This window comes from Centroberyx affinis, unplaced genomic scaffold (genome assembly GCF_046629955.1).
Source record: "Centroberyx affinis isolate AG114_WGS23_722 - 3 ecotype Tasmania unplaced genomic scaffold, CSIRO-AGI_Caff_v1 ptg000079l_1, whole genome shotgun sequence".
NCBI classification, from domain to species: Eukaryota; Metazoa; Chordata; class Actinopteri; order Beryciformes; family Berycidae; genus Centroberyx; species Centroberyx affinis.
In genome coordinates this window covers 294030-320185 of record NW_027278788.1, presented here as the reverse complement: position 1 = coordinate 320185, position 26156 = coordinate 294030, and the positions used below count along the sequence as shown (strand labels likewise).

General features: G+C 40.4%; 1 protein-coding gene across 1 annotated transcript; it reads left to right on the top strand.

Annotated features, from left to right (window-relative positions):
• Positions 1-16761: 16761 nt before the first annotated feature.
• On the top strand, positions 16762-25961 carry poglut2 (protein O-glucosyltransferase 2). Its single transcript, XM_071521808.1, has 10 exons — positions 16762-17249; positions 18568-18773; positions 20216-20421; positions 22592-22669; positions 23070-23242; positions 23884-24121; positions 24202-24411; positions 24914-25003; positions 25425-25529; positions 25851-25961. Exons 1-10 carry the CDS (start codon positions 17059-17061, stop codon positions 25866-25868), a joined length of 1515 nt encoding a protein of 504 aa, XP_071377909.1. The 5' UTR covers positions 16762-17058; the 3' UTR covers positions 25869-25961.
• Positions 25962-26156: the final 195 nt, after the last annotated feature.

Here is a 26156-nt window from a genome sequence, read left to right as displayed (position 1 = left end):
CAACCGCATTTACTGTATGGCACTAGACAGATAAACAGCCACATTTACTGTATGTAGACCGCGCTACACAGATAAACAGCCACATTTACTGTATGTAGACGGCGCTACACAGATAAACAACCACATTTACTGTATGTAGACGGCGCTACACAGATAAACAACCACATTTACTGTGTGTAGACGGAGCTACACAGATATACAAACACATTTACTGTGTGTAGACGGCGCTACACAGTTAAACAACCACATTTACTGTATGTAGACGGCGCTACACAGATATACAAACACATTTACTGTGTGTAGACGGCGCTACACAGATATACAAACACATTTACTGTGTGTAGACGGCGCTACACAGATATACTAACACATTTACTGTGTGTAGACGGCGTTACACATTTACTGTATGTAGACGGCGCTACACAGATAAACAACCACATTTATTGTGTGTAGACGGCGCTACACAGATATACAACCACATTTATTGTATGTAGACGGCGCTACAGAAATAAACAACCACATTTATTGTGTGTAGACGGCGCTACACAGATAAACAGCCACATTTATTGTATGTAGACGGCGCTACAGAAATAAACAACCACATTTATTGTGTGTAGACGGCGCTACACAGATAAACAGCCACACTTACTGTATGTAGACGGCGCTAAACAACCACATTTATTGTATGTAGACGGCGCTACACAGATAAACAACCACATTTATTGTATGTAGACGGCGCTACATATTTACAACCGCATTTACTGTATGGCACTAGACAGATAAACAGCCACATTTACTGTATGTAGACCGCGCTACACAGATAAACAGCCACATTTACTGTATGTAGACGGCGCTACACGGATAAACAGCCACACTGTATGTAGACCGCGCTACACAGATAAACAGCCACATTTACTGTATGTAGACGGCGCTACACAGATAAACAACCACATTTACTGTATGTAGACGGCGCTACACAGATAAACAACCACATTTATTGTGTGTAGACGGCGCTACACAGATAAACAACCACATTTATTGTATGTAGACGGCGCTACAGAAATAAACAACCACATTTATTGTATGTAGACAGCGCTACACAGATAAACAGCCACACTTACTGTATGTAGACGGCGCTAAACAACCACATTTATTGTATGTAGACGGCGCTACACAGATAAACAACTACATTTACTGTGTGTAGACGGCGTTACACATTTATTGTGTGTAGACGGCGCTACACAGATATACAAACACATTTACTGTGTGTAGACGGCGCTACACAGATATACAAACACATTTACTGTGTGTAGACGCCGTTACACATTTATTGTGTGTAGACGGCGCGACACAGATATACAAACACATTTACTGTGTGTAGACGGCGCTATACAGATAAACAGCCACATTTACTGTATGTAGTTGGCGCTACACAGATAAATGTGGGTATACAGTGCTACACAGATCCACATTTACTGTATGTAGATGGCGCTACACAGATAAACAGCCACATTTACTGTATGTAGATGGCGCTACACAGATAAACAACCACATTTATTGTATGTAGACGGCGCTACATATAAACAACCGCATTTACTGTATGGCACTAGACAGATAAACAGCCACATTTACTGTATGTAGACCGCGCTACACAGATAAACAGCCACATTTACTGTATGTAGACGGCGCTACACAGATAAACAACCACATTTACTGTATGTAGACGGCGCTACACCGATAAACAACCACATTTATTGTGTGTAGACGGCGCTACACAGATATACAACCACATTTATTGTATGTAGACGGCGCTACAGAAATAAACAACCACATTTATTGTGTGTAGACGGCGCTACACAGATAAACAGCCACATTTATTGTATGTAGACGGCGCTACAGAAAAAAACAACCACATTTATTGTGTGTAGACGGCGCTACACAGATAAACAGCCACACTTACTGTATGTAGACGGCGCTAAACAACCACATTTATTGTATGTAGACGGTGCTACACAGATAAACAACTACATTTACTGTGTGTAGACGGCGCTATACAGATAAACAGCCACATTTACTGTATGTAGACAGCGCTACACAGATAAACAGCCACACTTACTGTATGTAGACGGCGCTAAACAACCACATTTATTGTATGTAGACGGCGCTACACAGATAAACAACTACATTTACTGTGTGTAGACGGCGTTACACATTTATTGTGTGTAGACGGCGCTACACAGATATACAAACACATTTACTGTGTGTAGACGGCGCTACACAGATATACAAACACATTTACTGTGTGTAGACGCCGTTACACATTTATTGTGTGTAGACGGCGCGACACAGATATACAAACACATTTACTGTGTGTAGACGGCGCTACACAGATGAACAACTACATTTAATGTGTGTAGACGGCGCTACACAGATAAACAGCCACACTGTATGTAGTTGGCACTACACAGATAAATGTGGGTATACAGTGCTACACAGATCCACATTTACTGTATGTAGATGGCGCTACACAGATAAACAACCACATTTATTGTATGTAGACGGCGCTACATATTTACAACCGCATTTACTGTATGGCACTAGACAGATAAACAGCCACATTTACTGTATGTAGACCGCGCTACACAGATAAACAGCCACACTGTATGTAGACCGCGCTACACAGATAAACAGCCACATTTACTGTATGTAGACGGCGCTACACAGATAAACAACCACATTTACTGTATGTAGACGGCGCTACACAGATAAACAACCACATTTATTGTGTGTAGACGGCGCTACACAGATAAACAGCCACATTTATTGTATGTAGACGGCGCTACAGAAATAAACAACCACATTTATTGTATGTAGACGGCGCTACACAGATAAACAGCCACACTTACTGTATGTAGACGGCGCTACACATATAAACAACCACATTTATTGTATGTAGACGGCGCTACACAGATAAACAACTACATTTACTGTGTGTAGACGGCGCTATACAGATATACAAACACATTTACTGTGTGTAGACGGCGTTACACATTTATTGTGTGTAGACGGCGCTACACAGATATACAAACACATTTACTGTGTGTAGACGGCGCTACACAGATATACAAACACATTTACTGTGTGTAGACGGCGCTACACAGATGAACAACTACATTTAATGTGTGTAGACGGCGCTATACAGATAAACAGCCACATTTACTGTATGTAGATGGTGCTACACAGATAAACAGCCACACTGTATGTAGTTGGCACTACACAGATAAATGTGGGTATACAGTGCTACACAGATCCACATTTACTGTATGTAGATGGCGCTACACAGATAAACAGCCACATTTACTGTATGTAGATGGCGCTACACAGATAAACAACCACATTTATTGTATGTAGACGGCGCTACATATTTACAACCGCATTTACTGTATGGCACTAGACAGATAAACAGCCACATTTACTGTATGTAGACCGCGCTACACAGATAAACAGCCACATTTACTGTATGTAGACGGCGCTACACGGATAAACAGCCACACTGTATGTAGACCGCGCTACACAGATAAACAGCCACATTTACTGTATGTAGACGGCGCTACACAGATAAACAACCACATTTACTGTATGTAGACGGCACTACACAGATAAACAACCACATTTATTGTGTGTAGACGGCGCTACACAGATAAACAACCACATTTATTGTATGTAGACGGCGCTACAGAAATAAACAACCACATTTATTGTATGTAGACAGCGCTACACAGATAAACAGCCACACTTACTGTATGTAGACGGCGCTAAACAACCACATTTATTGTATGTAGACGGCGCTACACAGATAAACAACTACATTTACTGTGTGTAGACGGCGTTACACATTTATTGTGTGTAGACGGCGCTACACAGATATACAAACACATTTACTGTGTGTAGACGGCGCTACACAGATATACAAACACATTTACTGTGTGTAGATGGCGTTACACATTTATTGTGTGTAGACGGCGCTACACAGATATACAAACACATTTACGGTGTGTAGACGGCGCTACACAGATATACAAACACATTTACTGTGTGTAGACGGCGTTACACATTTATTGTGTGTAGACGGCGGTACACAGATATACAAACACATTTACTGTGTGTAGACGGCGCTACACAGATATACAAACACATTTAATGTGTGTAGACGGCGCTACACAGATGAACAACTACATTTAATGTGTGTAGACAGCGCTATACAGATAAACAGCCACATTTACTGTATGTAGATGGTGCTACACAGATAAACAGCCACACTGTATGTAGTTGGCGCTACACAGATAAACAACTACATTTAATGTGTGTAGACAGTGCTACACAGATCCACATTTACTGTATGTAGATGGCGCTACACAGATAAACAGCCACACTTACTGTATGTAGATGCCGCTACACAGATAAACAGCCACATTTATTGTATGTAGACGGCGCTACACAGATAAACAACCACATTTATTGTATGTACATGGCGCTACATATAAACAACCGCATTTACTGTATGGCACTAGACAGATAAACAGCCACATTTACTGTATGTAGACGGCGCTACACAGATAAACCACCACATTTAATGTGTGTAGATGGCGCTACACAGATAAACAGCCACATTTACTGTATGTAGACGGCGCTACACAGATAAACAGCCACACTGTATGTAGACCGCGCTACACAGATAAACAACCACATTTAATGTGTGTAGACGGCGCTACACAGATAAACAGCCACATTTACTGTATGTAGACGGCGCTACACAGATAAACAGCAACATTTACTGTATGTAGACGGCGCTACACAGATAAACAGCCACACTGTATGTAGACGGCGCTACACAGATAAACAACCATACTTATTGTATGTAGACGGCGCTACACAGATAAACAACCACATTTGCTGTATGTAGACGGCGCTACACAGATATACAAACACATTTATTGTGTGTAGACGCTGCTACACAGATAAACAACCATATTTATTGTATGTAGACGGCGCTACAGAAATAAACAACCACATTTATTGTATGTAGACGGCGCTACACAGATAAACAGCCACACTTACTGTATGTAGACGGCGCTACACAGATAAGCAACTACATTTAATGTGTGTAGACGGCGCTATACAGATAAACAGCCACATTTACTGTATGTAGACGCTGCTACACAGATAAACAACCACACTGTATGTAGTCGGCGCTACACAGATAAACAACTACATTTACTGTATGTAGACGGCGCTACACAGATAAACAGCCACACTGTATGTAGACGGCGCTACACAGATAAACAACCATACTTATTGTATGTAGACGGCGCTACACAGATAAACAACCACATTTGCTGTATGTAGACGGCGCTACACAGATATACAAACACATTTACTGTGTGTAGACGGCGTTACACATTTATTGTGTGTAGACGGCGGTACACAGATATACAAACACATTTACTGTGTGTAGACGGCGCTACACAGATATACAAACACATTTAATGTGTGTAGACGGCGCTACACAGATGAACAACTACATTTAATGTGTGTAGACAGCGCTATACAGATAAACAGCCACATTTACTGTATGTAGATGGTGCTACACAGATAAACAGCCACACTGTATGTAGTTGGCGCTACACAGATAAACAACTACATTTAATGTGTGTAGACAGTGCTACACAGATCCACATTTACTGTATGTAGATGGCGCTACACAGATAAACAGCCACACTTACTGTATGTAGATGCCGCTACACAGATAAACAGCCACATTTATTGTATGTAGACGGCGCTACACAGATAAACAACCACATTTATTGTATGTACATGGCGCTACATATAAACAACCGCATTTACTGTATGGCACTAGACAGATAAACAGCCACATTTACTGTATGTAGACGGCGCTACACAGATAAACCACCACATTTAATGTGTGTAGATGGCGCTACACAGATAAACAGCCACATTTACTGTATGTAGACGGCGCTACACAGATAAACAGCCACACTGTATGTAGACCGCGCTACACAGATAAACAACCACATTTAATGTGTGTAGACGGCGCTACACAGATAAACAGCCACATTTACTGTATGTAGACGGCGCTACACAGATAAACAGCAACATTTACTGTATGTAGACGGCGCTACACAGATAAACAGCCACACTGTATGTAGACGGCGCTACACAGATAAACAACCATACTTATTGTATGTAGACGGCGCTACACAGATAAACAACCACATTTGCTGTATGTAGACGGCGCTACACAGATATACAAACACATTTATTGTGTGTAGACGCTGCTACACAGATAAACAACCATATTTATTGTATGTAGACGGCGCTACAGAAATAAACAACCACATTTATTGTATGTAGACGGCGCTACACAGATAAACAGCCACACTTACTGTATGTAGACGGCGCTACACAGATAATCAACTACATTTAATGTGTGTAGACGGCGCTATACAGATAAACAGCCACATTTACTGTATGTAGACGCTGCTACACAGATAAACAACCACACTGTATGTAGTCGGCGCTACACAGATAAACAACTACATTTACTGTATGTAGACGGCGCTACACAGATAAACAGCCACACTGTATGTAGACGGCGCTACACAGATAAACAACCATACTTATTGTATGTAGACGGCGCTACACAGATAAACAACCACATTTGCTGTATGTAGACGGCGCTACACAGATATACAAACACATTTATTGTGTGTAGACGCTGCTACACAGATAAACAACCATATTTATTGTATGTAGACGGCGCTACAGAAATAAACAACCACATTTATTGTATGTAGACGGCGCTACACAGATAAACAGCCACACTTACTGTATGTAGACGGCGCTACACAGATAAACAACTACATTTAATGTGTGTAGACGGCGCTATACAGATAAACAGCCACATTTACTGTATGTAGACAGCGCTACACAGATAAACAACCACACTGTATGTAGTCGGCGCTACACAGATAAACAACTACATTTAATGTGTGTACACAGATAAACAACCTCATTTACTGTGTGTAGACGGCGTTACACATTTATTGTGTGTAGACGGCGCTACACAGATATACAAACACATTTACTGTGTGTAGACGGCGTTACACATTTATTGTGTGTAGACGGCGCTACACAGATATACAAACACATTTACTGTGTGTAGATGGTTCTACACAGATAAACAGCCACACTGTATGTAGTTGGCGCTACACAGATAAACAACTGCATTTACTGTATGTAGACGGCGCTACACAGATAAACAGCCACACTGTATGTAGACGGCGCTACACAGATAAACAACCATACTTATTGTATGTAGACGGCGCTACACAGATAAACAACCACATTTGCTGTATGTAGACGGCGCTACACAGATATACAAACACATTTATTGTGTGTAGACGCTGCTACACAGATAAACAACCATATTTATTGTATGTAGACGGCGCTACAGAAATAAACAACCACATTTATTGTATGTAGACGGCGCTACACAGATAAACAGCCACACTTACTGTATGTAGACGGCGCTACACAGATAAACAACTACATTTAATGTGTGTAGACGGCGCTATACAGATAAACAGCCACATTTACTGTATGTAGACAGCGCTACACAGATAAACAACCACACTGTATGTAGTCGGCGCTACACAGATAAACAACTACATTTAATGTGTGTACACAGATAAACAACCTCATTTACTGTGTGTAGACGGCGTTACACATTTATTGTGTGTAGACGGCGCTACACAGATATACAAACACATTTACTGTGTGTAGACGGCGTTACACATTTATTGTGTGTAGACGGCGCTACACAGATATACAAACACATTTACTGTGTGTAGATGGTTCTACACAGATAAACAGCCACACTGTATGTAGTTGGCGCTACACAGATAAACAACTGCATTTACTGTATGGCACTAGACAGATAAACAGCCACATTTACTGTATGTAGACGGCGCTACACAGATAACCACATTTAATGTGTGTAGACGGCGCTACACAGATAAACAGCCACACTATATGTAGACGGTGCTACACAGATAAACAACCATACTTATTGTATGTAGACGGCGCTACACAGATAAACAACCACATTTACTGTATGTAGACGGCGCTACACAGATAAACAACCACATTTATTGTATGTAGACGGCGCTACAGAAATAAACAACCACATTTATTGTATGTAGACGGCGCTACACAGATAAACAGCCACACTTACTGTATGTAGATGGCGCTACACATATAAACAACCACATTTATTGTATGTAGACGGCGCTACACAGATAAACAACTACATTTAATGTGTGTAGACGGCGCTATACAGATAAACAGCCACATTTACTGTATGTAGACGGCGATACACAGATAAACAACCACACTGTATGTAGTCGGCGCTACACAGATAAACAACTACATTTACTGTGTGTGGACGGTGCTACACAGATAAACAGCCACATTTACTGTATGTAGATGGCGCTACACAGATAAACAACCACATTTATTGTGTGTAGACGGCGCTACACAGATAAACAACTACATTTAATGTGTGTAGACGGCGCTACACAGATAAACAGCAACATTTACTGTATGTAGACGGCGCTACACAGATAAACAGCCACACTGTATGTAGACGGCGCTACACAGATAAACAACCATACTTATTGTATGTAGACGGCGCTACACAGATAAACAACCACATTTGCTGTATGTAGACGGCGCTACACAGATATACAAACACATTTACTGTGTGTAGACGCCGTTACACATTTATTGTGTGTAGACGGCGGTACACAGATATACAAACACATTTACTGTGTGTAGACGGCGCTACACAGATATACAAACACATTTAATGTGTGTAGACGGCGCTACACAGATGAACAACTACATTTAATGTGTGTAGACAGCGCTATACAGATAAACAGCCACATTTACTGTATGTAGATGGTGCTACACAGATAAACAGCCACACTGTATGTAGTTGGCGCTACACAGATAAACAACTACATTTAATGTGTGTAGACAGTGCTACACAGATCCACATTTACTGTATGTAGATGGCGCTACACAGATAAACAGCCACACTTACTGTATGTAGATGCCGCTACACAGATAAACAGCCACATTTATTGTATGTAGACGGCGCTACACAGATAAACAACCACATTTATTGTATGTACATGGCGCTACATATAAACAACCGCATTTACTGTATGGCACTAGACAGATAAACAGCCACATTTACTGTATGTAGACGGCGCTACACAGATAAACCACCACATTTAATGTGTGTAGATGGCGCTACACAGATAAACAGCCACATTTACTGTATGTAGACGGCGCTACACAGATAAACAGCCACACTGTATGTAGACCGCGCTACACAGATAAACAACCACATTTAATGTGTGTAGACGGCGCTACACAGATAAACAGCCACATTTACTGTATGTAGACGGCGCTACACAGATAAACAGCAACATTTACTGTATGTAGACGGCGCTACACAGATAAACAGCCACACTGTATGTAGACGGCGCTACACAGATAAACAACCATACTTATTGTATGTAGACGGCGCTACACAGATAAACAACCACATTTGCTGTATGTAGACGGCGCTACACAGATATACAAACACATTTATTGTGTGTAGACGCTGCTACATAGATAAACAACCATATTTATTGTATGTAGACGGCGCTACAGAAATAAACAACCACATTTATTGTATGTAGACGGCGCTACACAGATAAACAGCCACACTTACTGTATGTAGACGGCGCTACACAGATAAGCAACTACATTTAATGTGTGTAGACGGCGCTATACAGATAAACAGCCACATTTACTGTATGTAGACGCTGCTACACAGATAAACAACCACACTGTATGTAGTCGGCGCTACACAGATAAACAACTACATTTACTGTATGTAGACGGCGCTACACAGATAAACAGCCACACTGTATGTAGACGGCGCTACACAGATAAACAACCATACTTATTGTATGTAGACGGCGCTACACAGATAAACAACCACATTTGCTGTATGTAGACGGCGCTACACAGATATACAAACACATTTATTGTGTGTAGACGCTGCTACACAGATAAACAACCATATTTATTGTATGTAGACGGCGCTACAGAAATAAACAACCACATTTATTGTATGTAGACGGCGCTACACAGATAAACAGCCACACTTACTGTATGTAGACGGCGCTACACAGATAAACAACTACATTTAATGTGTGTAGACGGCGCTATACAGATAAACAGCCACATTTACTGTATGTAGACAGCGCTACACAGATAAACAACCACACTGTATGTAGTCGGCGCTACACAGATAAACAACTACATTTAATGTGTGTACACAGATAAACAACCTCATTTACTGTGTGTAGACGGCGCTGCACAGATAAACAGCCACATTTACTGTGTGTAGACGGCGTTACACATTTATTGTGTGTAGACGGCGCTACACAGATATACAAACACATTTACTGTGTGTAGACGGCGTTACACATTTATTGTGTGTAGACGGCGCTACACAGATATACAAACACATTTACTGTGTGTAGATGGTTCTACACAGATAAACAGCCACACTGTATGTAGTTGGCGCTACACAGATAAACAACTGCATTTACTGTATGGCACTAGACAGATAAACAGCCACATTTACTGTATGTAGACGGCGCTACACAGATAACCACATTTAATGTGTGTAGACGGCGCTACACAGATAAACAGCCACACTATATGTAGACGGTGCTACACAGATAAACAACCATACTTATTGTATGTAGACGGCGCTACACAGATAAACAACCACATTTACTGTATGTAGACGGCGCTACACAGATAAACAACCACATTTATTGTATGTAGACGGCGCTACAGAAATAAACAACCACATTTATTGTATGTAGACGGCGCTACACAGATAAACAGCCACACTTACTGTATGTAGATGGCGCTACACATATAAACAACCACATTTATTGTATGTAGACGGCGCTACACAGATAAACAACTACATTTAATGTGTGTAGACGGCGCTATACAGATAAACAGCCACATTTACTGTATGTAGACGGCGATACACAGATAAACAACCACACTGTATGTAGTCGGCGCTACACAGATAAACAACTACATTTACTGTGTGTGGACGGTGCTACACAGATAAACAGCCACATTTACTGTATGTAGATGGCGCTACACAGATAAACAACCACATTTATTGTGTGTAGACGGCGCTACACAGATAAACAACTACATTTAATGTGTGTAGACGGCGCTATACAGATAAACAGCCACATTTACTGTATGTAGACGGCGATACACAGATAAACAACCACACTGTATGTAGTCGGCGCTACACAGATAAACAACTACATTTACTGTGTGTGGACGGTGCTACACAGATAAACAGCCACATTTACTGTATGTAGATGGCGCTACACAGATAAACAACCACATTTATTGTATGTAGACAGCGCTACATATAAACAACCGCATTTACTGTATGGCACTAGACAGATAAACAGCCACATTTACTGTATGTAGATGGCGCTACACAGATAAACAACTACATTTAATGTGTGTACACAGATAAACAACCTCATTTACTGTATGTAGACGGTGCTACACAGATAAACAACCACATTTACTGTATGTAGACGGTGCTACACAGATAAACAGCCACATTTACTGTATGTAGACGGTGCTACACAGATAAACAACCACATTTACTGTATTTAGACGGTGCTACACAGATAAACAACCACATTTACTGTGTGTAGACTGCGCTACACATGTAAACATGCATTGTAAACAACACTACGGCGGGTGAGACAAAATCAACACATACAAAGTGAACTTAAAACATTGTTTTTGTCACTTCTCTGACACACACACACGTGCACGCCCACATGCACAGACACATACACACCTGCCAACACAAGGATAATGGCATGGCAGCCTAAAACCAAGCAGCAAAGAATAGAATATAATAGAACAGAATAGAATGTAGTCAGAAGACGTGTCAGAAGTGTGCTCTCTTCTGATACCCTGTTGATAACTACATCTGTGTTCTTTTTCCAACTTGCCATCAGCAGGAATGCTTGGAGACGTTCCAGTGAAGTAGAACTCCTCAATCAGTTTTTGATTAATTTCAAGGTTGAGAATCTCTCGCAAGCCACTTGTGTGACTGACAATGGTAACAAAAACTTAATCGATATCAGTATTGATCAGTTCAGTCTCACACTTGTTCCTGAGATCCCATTCTTCCTCTGTTGGTCACAAAGTCACTAAACATAAAACAAAACTTGCAAACAAAATGTAGTTGTTTTTTCTCTAAATATAATAGCCCAAACTGGCACCAAGTGGCCAGCTGAGTGATAACTGCAGTAACATGGTATAATACACCATGGGGGCATTTTCAGTACACTTTTAATAGCCTACACAATATAACAACAGAAACACTGCTGAACATTAAAGAGATGATATAAACATACTGCACCGTGACACAGGTTCCTTGTCCTTGGTTTAAGGGAGTTTAGTGACGGATGACTGACTCTCCTCCATCCAAAGCGTATGAGAGCCCTCCAGGGATCAGTGCACCCGGGTGTTAATTTAACACCCGGGTGTTAAATTAACACAAGCCGAGACAAATGTGGGTGAATTTTGACTGTGGTTTGCAAGGCATTTGATAAGAAATTCTGGATAGTGTGTAGCCCTACAAAGCCAAAGAACAGTAACTGCATGAGTAGTGAAACAGAGAAACTCCTGTCCCAACTAAAGTATTGTTGGTACAGATGTGAACTGTGTATTGCTTAGTAGCAGTCATAGGTAACAGTTTTTGCTGATATGAAAACCCTACTCACCTTTGATGTTGAAAACACACCAAAAACAGATGCTGTTTGTCTTTGTAGGGCAGTGTTGTTCTGACCCTTTTAGGTTTGGTCCACCTTGAGGATTTGTTATAGTTGAATTCAGGATCAATATAATTAACACACCTATTGTTTTGGCTGTTTACAATGAAAATACAACATGTTGCTTACGCCTGAAACTCATAGACATGCAATGCAAAAAGAGATGCAAGTGAGTTTTTAGACACCTACTGACTTGAATTGTAATCTTACGCTCTGTATGAATGGGTCCTGTTCTGAGAAAAAAGATGCAATCATTAAAAGTTTTGTTCTCCTGTAAAATTAGGAAGATGTCACGTACCTTTCATGTTAATCCCTCAAACTTTCCTGTGTTATCTTCTTACTTACCAAGTTACTTCTTTCCTTGCTATTCATCACCCAGCTTCTGTCCCTCTGTGAAACTTTGTCTCTGAATTTAATGCACCAGAAGCAGATGGAATCACAAATGCTGCATTGTGACCTCACAGGCAAAATGGAAACAGAACACTGAAGCAGCAACATTTGAATGTAATTCCAATTCATATAATAACATGTTATATGAATGAATGAATGAATGAATGGCAGTAAATATGAAGATATGATTTTTCAAAAACCATATACCAGTTTACCATAAATAATCATATCATTGAACATAGTATGAGCTATACCTACCTTGGTATAACCATAACAGCATCAGGGAGTTTCAGCATGGCAGTGAATGCACTAAAAGAAAAAGCCTGAAGAGCTCTAAATGCAATTAAGAGAAAATGTTATAATTTCCAAATTCCAATTAAAATCTGGCTTAAAATATTTGATAGTGTCATCCAGCCCATTGCGCTGTATGGTAGTGAAGTATGAGATCCACTCAGTCATCACAGCTATACCCGTTGGGACAAACATCCAACAGAATCTTTACATGCAGAATTCTGCAGATACATTTTACACGTACACAGAAAAACACCAACAATGCATGTAGAGCAGAATTAGGCAGATACCCACTGATAATTAACATCCAAAAGAGAGCACTCAAATTTTTTAATCACCTTAAATCCAGCCCTCTAGACACCTTCCATTCCAAAGCCCTCCAAACCCAGAGCTGAGCCCAGAAAAGAGTCCCCTATGTCAGCTGGTGCTGTGACTAACTGGCCCTCCTCAGACACACTCTGACCAGGCTCACACCAACACTGCTTTCCAAACACCTATCAGAGTAAACCAAGTTATAACGCAATATAAAGAAACCTATTTGGAATATTGGAAAGAAGAAACTAAAACCAAAGTAGATTAGAATGTTATCTGGCCCTAAAAAGAGATTATGAATTGGCAGAATATCTCTCTACTGTCAGAGATAGAAAGCAGAGACAGATCCTCACCAAGTATAGGCTCAGTGACCACAAATTGGTAATCGAAAGAGAACGACACAAAAAATCATGGCAACCAAAAGAAAACAGAATATGTGGTCACTTTTCGACTGGTGAGGCTGAGACAGAGATGCACTTCCTCCTACAATGTAAAACATTTGATGAAATAAGGAACATTTACTTTAACAAGTTCAACTCTGTAATTTCAAATTTCAAAGATCTTAATGACCTCTCAAAATTAAAAATACTCCTAGGAGAAGGAGACAGGGCATATCTTGCTGCCCAATATATATCAACATGCCACAACCTGAGGGACAGTGAGTGACCTAGACACACACACACACACACACACACACACACACACACACACACACACATAGACAGGTTATCAAACTTAAATGAAGAGTGGGAGTAAATAGTAAAAGGTTGTTTTTTGGTTGTTGTTTTTTTTTCAAAAACACCACTGTGAGTAAGGAGATGGAACCTTACATAATCTGCTCATCTGTTTTCAATCATAAAATGTCAATCAACCTGGCCTAATAAACAACATGCACCAATTTATAATTTTATAAACTCTGAAACAGGGCCATCCAGTGGTTAAAGGCTGTGACAGCTCACTGTGCTGCTTATTATTCCCTTTGGTAGTTTAGAGTGGAGCAGGACTGTAGAGGAAATACGCTGTAATCCTAGGTTACTGGTTCAAATTTGTCTCAAAGGAGGAAGCTTTAGTGAGAGGCTGACTTTTATTGTCTAAATTTAATTAAATAAAATGCAATCAAAGGTTTTGTTTTGCTCTCCTGTAAAATGAGGAAAATGTCACTTACCTTTCGTGTTAATCCCTCATTAAACTTGTCTGTTGTATCTTCTTACTTACCAAGTTACTTCTGTTCTTGCTATCCATCACTCAGCTTCTGTCCCTCTGTGAAACTTGTCTCTGAATTTAAGGCACCAGAAGCACATGGCATCACAAATGCTGCATTGTGACCTCACAGGCAAAACAGAACACTGAAGCAGCAACATTTTAATGTAATTCCAATTCATATAATAACATGTTATATCACACACACGTTGACCAATATGTTGTGTTTTTGATTCTTGTTTTATTGAATGTATTTTTTATTGTTGAACTGTTATGACTATTGATAGTCATTATATGATGGAGTGCTAACCCAGCACACTCACACACACACACACGCACACACACACACACACACACACACAGACGCACACACACACACACACACACACACACACTCTGTACCTTCATGCTTTGGCAACATTGTTTGTAAACTTTCATGCCAATAAAGCAAACTGAATTTATATGAATGAATGAATGAATGAATGAATGAATGGATGAATGAAATCTTATTTCCGTGTCATGCCAAATTAATGGCCCATCCCGCTTGAGATTCCATGACACAGTGTTTTGCAAACAAAAGAAAATTGCCATATAGGACAAGGCTGTTTTTCTGTTATGTAGACAATGCTTGTAATTTTGTCTTTCTAAATGAATTCTAAATGAATTAAAATGCAATTGCCCCCCCCCCCCCAAAAAAAAAAAAACCCAACAACATGTAGGCCTATGCAACATGCCATGAAAAAGACACAAATAATCAATTTCATACCATGAACCATAACTACAATCTAATCTTTATAGCATCTCTTTTACACCATTACTTTACATTTTAAAAACTTTTCTTTACAAAAATACATTTCCTGTGAACTGGCTGCCTATAGAGCCACTTCTCTGTCTATATGCATTTCCATATTTATAATTATTTATACTCTGGAATCCATTGCAGTATATTATCTAGATCTGTATATATTTCTGTTTCTTTTTTTCTTATCTATTACTGACTTCCATGGCTTCACATCAGTGCATCAGTCAGGCTTCTACAGAGAACCATGTGCATACTGTACAGAAAAGAGACATATGCCCTAAATTTCGATTTTTAATTTTTACTACATATACTTTTTATTCAACTGATATACAATTTTTATATAGGTCTGCAACTCCTAGAGACATCATAGAGACCTATTCCATACATTTATTTTATTTTTTATACCACTTACAGCCTATTATACTGTGTTGTTATATTTAACGTGACTAACGTGAGAAACCGAGTCGAATTCCTTACATGTGCACACTTACTTGGCCTATAAAACAAATTCTGATCCTGGCTAAAAAAACAACAAAAAAACATTCCTCGTCACAAAAAACGTATAGACTTTTATTTCCGGGTTTTCGTCCAATCATATTCTCGCTCGACGCTCATTCACCCAATCGGTTCCAGATGCAGTGGAGGAGCGACCAATCAGATCTCTACACCCCGCATGCCTGTCTGACCTGTCCCACCCAGTGGCAGTTCACCGTTTATTGAGCCGATAGTCAGTAAAATGAACGTTTTTGGAAATAACGAGAAGGAGACAGCGACTTCACTGGAGGGATACTAACAAAACCAATGTAACGTTTGCCAAAAAGAAAATATTGGCATTGCGCCATGGCGTTTTTCTAAATGTAAACTGCTAAAGAACGAAATAAAATGTATACCACCAGACGTCTATTCCTCCTCCGGTTATGTGGACATCACACCGGGAATGGCAATTTTGGGGAGTGAAAATCTGTAGGAAGGGACGGAATAGTAAAAGAATAACGGTAAAAAGGGAGTCGACGGAAAACAATGTCCCCGAGGCCGTTTTCGTGGTTGCTGCTACTATATTGTCTGGGACTGTTCAGACATGAACTGGGGGCTCTGGCCGGGTCGGTACCCAGTGCTGCAAAAACTTTGGTATGGGGACCCGGACTGGAGCCAAACATCGTCCTTCCAGCTCGCTTTTTCTTCATACAGGCGGTGGACAGCTCAGGGAGAGAGTAAGTAGGCCTGCTGTGGCGTCGGTTTTGCAGCACTGAGTCCAGCCTCAATAACCTGTAAAAAGTGGCCAAGTGATGTGGCAAGCAGTGCTGCTTTCAGTGTTCCTCGTAACATCTTGCCTCCGAGTAAATGACTTGTTCTTTCAAGTGCTAGCGGTCGGAAATAATAACAAAATGGACAAAAGTATTTTAGAAATCATGTGGCACAGAGCTACTTGGCAGAAGGAAGACGAGAAAATGTGCACCAGGCATGTGGTTTGTGTTATTTATTAAAAACAATAAAATGTATGATAACCAAAAGAGTGAAAATATAAATATGCTACAATACTAATTATTTTTTAAGAATGCCATACAATAACACTGGAAGCCACGTTACTTGCCCTAAATAGTAGGCTAGGCCTAACTAGTTGCTTTACTTAAGTTAGTCTTTATTCAAAGCAACTTAGATTATTTTGAAGTTACATGCTTAAAAATGTGCCCTAACCCTAACCTCTTCTGGTGATGTCCTTACTCTTATTGTATAGAAATCATCACTGAGTACACAATCTACTGTTAACCTATCTAAAGAATACATCAACCTCTGATTTATTTAGTTACCACTGATATACAGTAAATTAGTAAGATCACAGATGTAGATCATGTCTGGTCTCAAAATAAACAGAGTGCAGAATGCACTCACAACACATTGGCAAGTGCTTGAAATTCAAATCTTCAGTATGATAGTGAAAGGTAAGCTTACAGTTAATAACATTCTTACCCCTCTGTTAGATCAGTTCAAAGTAATGCCAATGTACAATGAAAGGAAAGTATAGTAAGTGCTTAACATGTGTAGCGCTACATTAAAGTTGAAATTACAAGATAACAGTGAGAGAGTAGACATGAAAGACGGTGCCCCAGGGAAGAAGATGTTATTTGGAGACAGCCTCTATTGACTCTTTTCACTGAACGTCTCCCTTGGGCCCAATGAAGGTGTCCCTCCCCCTGTGTCTAGTTGCTCAGTGGGTGTCATATTCACTCATGTTTGGGGTTCCAAGGCACCTATCTGTTACTCGGCTCCATTCATGCCTGCTACACACAAAAAAAACATAAATTGGTGTCTACTACTACTGAGGGAAGACACAACAACAGCATGCCAATACTATGAAGCTATGAAATTGTGTCAGCAATGGACCATGTATCCTGTTATTCACCTACATTAGAAACAATTGTCCACTTTTGTACTAAGTCATATCCAACAACAAAAATCTTCTCAGGTGGTGGCCCCTCAGCCTAAAGCTTATCAAGAGGGGATTCATTGTCCATATTCCCTCCTCCACAGTTTTACAGCATCACCTGGTGAGAAGACTTTTGAAGTGAAGATTGTGTCTCCAGTGGAGCAGTTCACCAGAATCTGGGTCCAGGTCCTGGACCGCCAGGACGGTTCCTTCCTGGTTCGTTACAGGATGTACGCCAGCTACACTGACCTTCACATCCACGTTCTGCTCAACGACAAGGATGTCGCCAAGTCTCCATTCATTCTCAAAGGTAGAGCATAATCCACGGTGCCTAGGAAATATAATTTGAGATGAGGGAAATAAGATATAAGAAGATATTATCAAAGGCAGACATACCGCAAAAACCGAAGGAGGCAAGTAAATATTCACATACACTTACAAATCTGTCTTATATAGTAAACATTATCACAAGTGACATTCATTTGTGTTTTGTTCGTCGTTCATTAACCCGAACACACAAAATGCCTAACCTTAACTTTCATTAATCTGTCTTTATTTATAGACCACATTTTGTTCTGTATTGAAAATAATAGAATTCAATGTGCTGCAGAGTAGCATCAGCTTGAGTAAAATAGACAGTAATAGAAGGGGTATAAAACAGTTATATGAGATATGAGATAGAAAACAAGCAGCCCAGCTAGCAGCAGATTGTCATAAAGAGCAAGTTGTGTTTTGACATGTGATTGCGCCCCACTCAGGGGCAAGGCCAAGGGTCAAGATTTGTTGAATTGAAAACTTGGATATCCAATCATCATAAATTCTATGATGACAAAGTCCGCTCATTATAGCGGGTTTGCCGGCTTAGATCAAAGTGTGTCCCACACGGAGCTGCCACGTCTGCCAGGCAAACTTTATTAGGCACACCTCCCCATTTACACAAACCAGACAGGGTCGTTTGGCTGTGACTCAGTATATAAAGCATGCAGTGTGGAAAGGTTCAGCTACTTTTCGACTAAACATTTGAATGGGAAAGACATCTGATCTAAGCGACTTTGAACGTGGTTTGATCATTAGTGCTAGATGCTCCTGTTCCAGCATCTCAGAAATGCCATAAACATCCAGTCAGCCACAGGCCTGAGGGTGAGAACATCTTGTTGACGTGAGAGGTCGGGGTAAAATGGCAAGACTTGTTCAAGCTAACAGGTGGGCCACAAGCATGCAAATAACAGCTTAGTACAACACTAATGTGCGGAAGGGCGTCTCAACCCACAACTCGAACCTTGAAGCAGATGCACTACAGCAGCAGAAGACTATATCGACTTCCACTCCTGCCAGCCATGAACAAAAACATTAGGCTACAGTGGGCACATGATCACCAAAGCAGGGACAATTGAAAAGTGGAAAAATTACGCCTGGTCTGAGGGATCCTGGTTTCTGTTGTGACACGCTGATAGCAGGGTCAGAGTTTGGTGTTAACAGGATGAATCCATGAATCCATCCTGCTTGGTGTCAACGGTACAGGTTGGGGGTTGAAATGGTGTGGGAAATGCATCCCAGGTGCATTTTTCAAATATATACTTCTAGCAAGATAATGTACCACCATCTCAAGATCGTTCCAGGTAACATGATAGTAGGGCTGAACAATTAATCAAAATTTTATGCTGTATCCAAATACAATCTGATGACCCAGGACACATGTTAATGCCAGGTGGAAAGGGGGTCATTCTATCTCCCTCTCTTTTTCTTCTGAAGGCCCAGTCTACCATGAGGGCTGTGACTGTCCCCAGCCGAGTGGTTCAGTATGGCAGGACAACATGCACTGTCCTGCCTCCTTCCCCCAGATAGACAGCGACCTGGCCCTCTACCCCAGAGTCGACCCGGAGCGCAACGCCCAGGAGATCCCACAACGCTTTGGACAGCGACAGAGCCTCTGCCACTACACCGTCAAAGACAACAAGGTACCACAAGAGTGGGCTGAGTCTTCCGCCAGATCTGCCAGACATAAAGTAGCAGTATAGGGAGTGAAATGAAACTGTGAATATCAGGCAAAAGAACACACACAACTTCTGAAGACTTGTGTAAATTGTTTACCAAAACCATGTTAAAACTAGGGTTAGAACGATAGTTAGTTTTTGAAGGCTGATACCGATATTTTTACATTGAAGCTGCCAATATTTTGAGCTGATACTTTAATTTTGACCATTTTTATGTCAAAAAATTACAAGGATTAAGTGTTTCCCCCAGAGTTTTATTCTTGTCAGGATGGAAAAGCCTCTGAAGCAGCATTTACACCATCATGGGACACTAAAACTCTCCATTAAAAGCCTACTAATAAAACTATTTTAGGTGGGTTAGCAGCTCCTTAAGGCAGGGTGAGGCAGGTTTCATTGCAGGCTTTACAATAATAAAGACCAATATCAGCCTTATGTAACACTAAACTGATATATTGATCCAACGTTAGTTAAAATAACAGTGATGGGGTCAAACTTTAGCTCTCTGTACCAATGCTCTTATTATGGACTGTAGTGTGATATGACTACATAATGTAACATAACGTAATGTGCAGTTTCACCAGAAATTCCTCAGTTTTTCCACATAGCTTCTTCAAAGGTTAGTATTTATTTCCTTAGGCTGGTAACTAGTCAGGGCCATATAATAGCAGAAAGTAAGCAGAAGGGAGTGCCTGGAGCTATAGGCCTATATGACACACCTGTTAGACCAATGCAGCAGCCAGGTATTGAAGGGTAAAGCCTTCTCAAAATACCACGGTAGAGGTCATTCCAGGTTGCTGTTATAGTGATATGTCTAAAGCCGTATTCGCACGCCACTAGTATTACCTGGGGAGCTCCAGTAATTTGTCAGTTGTCTGTGATTTCCAGTCCCATGGGAATTTGTTCCTTTGCAAATTAGATATTGTGTTTCCAGGACGGCCAAGCTCCCCTTATAATACTAGTTCAGTGCAAATCCCAAATTCACTAATTTTCGGGCACATTGGTGTAGGCTACATTTTGATCCAAAAAAATTGTCTTGATTCTTGCTTGATGATTTTTTTCAACACGTAGTAATTCCACAATCATCCATTATTTTTGACTTGCTAAACTGACATGGCAGTATGAGTTTGTTTCTGGCATAGAATTCTATATTATGAAATCCAGCCCTTCAAGACAGGGCGGATTACATTTGTGGCTTCCTAGGTTTAGGTCACATCATAATGGTCAAATTTGCCGTTTTCATTCTTGAGACACATTGGTAAAAAAATAATTCTTTACATGCACCACTGGGAAATACAAAGGTTGGGTGGTAATTCTCAATTACATAAAATCCCCATGTGAACAGGGCTCAAGACAAAAAACAGCGGCAGAGCTGGTAGTACAACCAAAATGTGCCATTTGTTAGCTGTGAGCATAAAGGATTCATTTTCATCTTCTTCCCATAAAATGTGTCTATCAGATAAAATGTGATTATAGTTAAAATTTTCTGTGCAGTTTAGAAGTAAATGGAATTTGCTGCGAACATATGTCATCCATGTGAAAAAACAGACTTTTCATTTTTTGCCCATGTTATCCTGCACAAAACCTTGTCTTTATCAGACAAAATGTGATTATATGTACTATTTTCTGTGCAGTTTAGAAGTAATTGTAATACATGGAGCCTGTTTCAATGGCTCCTGCTGTAGGCTATTGTTTTTTTTATTATACAGCTTGCAACTGATGTGGAGAGTGGAAATTGACACGTTATAATATTGTGAAACTTTGTTTGCAATATTTTATTAATACAATGATGCAATTATTTCGATTTCAAGGCTGCGTATTGAATTTCTACATAATGATGTTTATCAAATTATGTTTTTGAAAATGGCAGGAAGAATGGTCATTGAGGAGAGCTTGAAAATCTGAGAGACCTTGAATCTCAACTAATAATCTATCCGTGGCCTTTTAATTCCAAAACTGGTGTGATGAGTAGTGGTTGTGAAGCTGAGATGGGCCTCTCTGTCATCTTTCACAATGCTTTACTACCCTGTAAACTAAAGCCACAGTATAAGATTGCCCTAATCATCACCACCACTGTGGGTAAATGTATTTTTAAATCATTCTTGTGAAGTTTATATGATGTTTATATTGTCTTTAGGTCTACATTAGGACATTGGGAGAGCATGTAGGTTTTAGAATCTTCATGGATGCCCTCCTCCTGTCACTCACTAGAAAGGTAAGCACCAGCAGAAAGGTTTCCCATTCAAGTGTGTAACCCCGTCCTGACTGAATTCCTGAATTCTTTGCCCAGAATTTGATTAAGTTTTATTAATTATTTCCATTTGAATGAGTAGATATAGACATTACAGATATTTAGATTGCACATTTTGTTGCAATTCTACACTCTATTCATTCTCCCATTGGAAGGTTATGACTTTATACAGTGATGATGAGGCCACCAAGCGGTTTTGCTGTGCATTCTTGATGAATGTGCAAGCATAAGCACAGTGTCTCTCCTGTTATGTTCTATTACCTTCTGAATAATATTAAACATTTTTAAATAAACAGTGTTTCCCTTTATGTTGATTGAGGGATGCATCCTCCATATCCTCCCCTGTGGTGTTGTGTTTGTCCAGGTTCGTCTCCCCGATTTAGAGTTTTTTGTTAACCTGGGTGACTGGCCGCTAGAGAAGAGGAGGCCCACGGAGAAGCTCCACCCTATTTTCTCCTGGTGTGGTTCCAACAATACCCGAGACATCGTCATGCCCACCTATGACCTGACTGAGTCTGTCCTCGAGACCATGGGAAGGCAAGGCTATGCATCCCTTTCCCTTTCCATAACACAAACATGTTCAGCTTTTCTGGTTATATAATTAAGCTAAATAAGATCTGCAAACTCTGGTCTAGGCTCACTATGATTGCATTGCGAGGGCGATCTATGCATTTTTTTTTGCGCCTCAGTTGCTTGAGTGCCAAAACCTTCTCCTTTGCTTGCTTGACTTGCTGGTGATGATGCCTGCGTCTTCACATATACGCAAAGTCTTGGCCGCACCTTTCAAAGGATCCAGTATGCAGTACAGTAATTTGGGGGAGTTGGTGTTGCGAAATGTTAGTGAATTGGGTGCAATCTCAATTTGCATGGTCTTGTTTACAAATAACTATAACGTGAGTAAAATAATTAGAATGATATATTTGCCATTAGACACAGTTAGTGAAAAACATGGCATCTGATTTGGTCATTTTGGTGATATAGCTCTTTCCTGTGCAAACCTATAGTGAATCTGGGATGAAACTGAAAACAGATATCGTGTCATTATGCCACCCTCTGATTCTACATCTTAGTACCTGATATAAGTCAGTGTCTTCGACTGATCGAACCAACAGATGCAGAAATTCATTTACAAATTGCACAAAACAATTTGACTAACACATCATCTGTCCCATGAGCAGAGTAAGCCTGGACATGATGTCGGTGCAGGCCAATACGGGGCCGCCTTGGTCAGAGAAGAACACCACAGCCTTCTGGAGGGGCCGGGACAGCCGTAAGGAGCGTCTGGAGCTGGTCAAGCTGGCAAGGGCTCGCCCCGACATGGTGGACGCCGCCTTCACCAACTTCTTCTTCTTTAAACACGACGAGAGTCTCTACGGGCCACTGGTCAAGCACGTCTCTTTCTTTGACTTCTTCAAGGTGAGACGGCCCCAGCAATAAAAAGATCCGAAGTCTTAAACTTGTTACTTAACATGTCATCTTCCGTTCCACCCTGCCAGTACAAGTACCAAATCAACATCGATGGCACCGTGGCGGCGTATCGACTGCCTTACCTGTTGGCAGGAGACGGCGTCGTCTTAAAGCAGGACTCCAGCTATTATGAACATTTTTACAACCAGCTCAGGCCCTGGGAGCACTACATCCCCATCAGGGCCGACCTGGGAGACCTGCTGGAAAAGATCCAGTGGGCCCGCGACCATGATGAAGAGGTGATGATGATGATGATTATGATGATGATGATGATGATGATTATGGCTGGACCTATTGGTTCTGTACCAGTTTTTGCCATCAATATCTAAGGCATGCGAGATGTATCAAAAAGCCTTGAAATGTTGGATTCTTACTATGGGAAGTTTTTTTTTACTAGTTCATGTTTCCTTTTAGAACTGTTATCAAATTAGAAGTACTGGAACCGATTTCCAAAAATACCACTTCCTGATGGGGTGTGTTATTATGGGTGATTATAATGGGTGACGATAATGATGTTAATTTATTTCAAGTTTTTTTTTAACTTCTTCTCATCTTATTAAAACATAATCAGCTCTTGCTATGTGGAAACCTAACCCAAATCAAGCCAGCAATACGTTCCATGGGTTAGACACATAAGTTAGAGAATGACTGAAATTGTTTGAATTTTCGTCATTATGCCTGAGTGGCTGTGATATTGATAACGTATATAAAACCCCTGCTATGATTCTTGCTGTCTTTCAGGTGAGGAAAATTGCAGCAGCAGGTCAGCAGTTTGCCCGCAATCACCTCATGGGAGACAGAATATTTTGTTACTACTACAAACTTTTCCAGGTAACGTTTCTACTAAAGTACATGAATTCATACATTAAAAAACTCAAAATAAAAATGAGATACGCAGAGGGGGGGTGGGGTGATGTGACAAAGAAAGCGGTCTGAAATTAGTGCTAGTAATCAATACTACATTTACATTTACTCTCTTAGCATTTAGCTGACAGTGATTTACAATGAGTGCAACAGTAGAATAAGTTTGAATTCTTCGATCTATAACATTTGTATTTCTTCTATTGCTATTTTATTACTTTCTCTTATTACTATTATTTTTAATACTTTTCTGCGAAGCATATTGAGCTGCTTGTGTATGAAATGTGCTATATAAATCTAGTTACTAAATCGACTTGACTTGACTTGATATGACATAACATTGGTAAGTGAGATCACATACAGTGCTGTAACTTCAGTTTTCTCCTTGTAGGAGTATGCCAAACTCCAGGTCACAGAGCCCAAGGTTCATGAGGACATGGCGCTTGTAGAACAACCCAGTGATGACCTGTTCCCATGTTCCTGCCACAGGACAAGGGTAAGGAACGCCGTGGAGTTTCCCTCTCATCAGAGTGGCTGGCAGACACTGAAACTGTACATTTAATAAGTAAATTGAATATTCAAAAACTCAAGTTTCAGTGAGCGAAAGTACAAGCTGATTTGCTGTTCCGATTGTCCCACAGCTTTATTATTTTTAATTACAAACATCACTATCAAAATGTTACAAATTCAATACAAGAGAATTTTTTCTGGTGGCACACATTTCCCCCCATATGCTGAGACAAAGCCAACTAATGCGACACTAATCCTTCCTGTCCTATATAACGTTTGTAACAGCAATCTTTTGTTTGTTTTACAGGCCAAGGATGAACTCTGAACTCCGAACTCATAATCCCATTATGAAATAATACTTATCATCTGATATCATCTGTCCTGCTCTGACATGAATGTTACATGTTACTTAACTCATTTTTATAATAAATATTTTTCTATGTTTGTATGTTAAAAGTGGTTATGATCTTCTCCTTTGGTCTGACACACATACACGCACGCACGCAGACACAAACACGCACACATACACACATGCCACAGCCTAAGATAGAATATATGCTTTACAAAACTCAATATTCATATTCAGGCAGCAGGATAGTGAGTAGGGAAGACC

What these genes read in the sequence shown, in the direction of transcription:
- poglut2 (XM_071521808.1), top strand. Translation starts at nt 17,059, where the DNA reads ATGTCCCCGAGGCCGTTTTCGTGGTTGCTGCTACTATATTGTCTGGGA. An exon ending in GTCCTCGAGACCATGGGAAG is followed by an intron (nt 23,243 to 23,883) that starts GCAAGGCTATGC and finishes TCCCATGAGCAG; the next exon opens with AGTAAGCCTGGACATGATGT. An exon ending in CCCGCGACCATGATGAAGAG is followed by an intron (nt 24,412 to 24,913) that starts GTGATGATGATG and finishes GCTGTCTTTCAG; the next exon opens with GTGAGGAAAATTGCAGCAGC.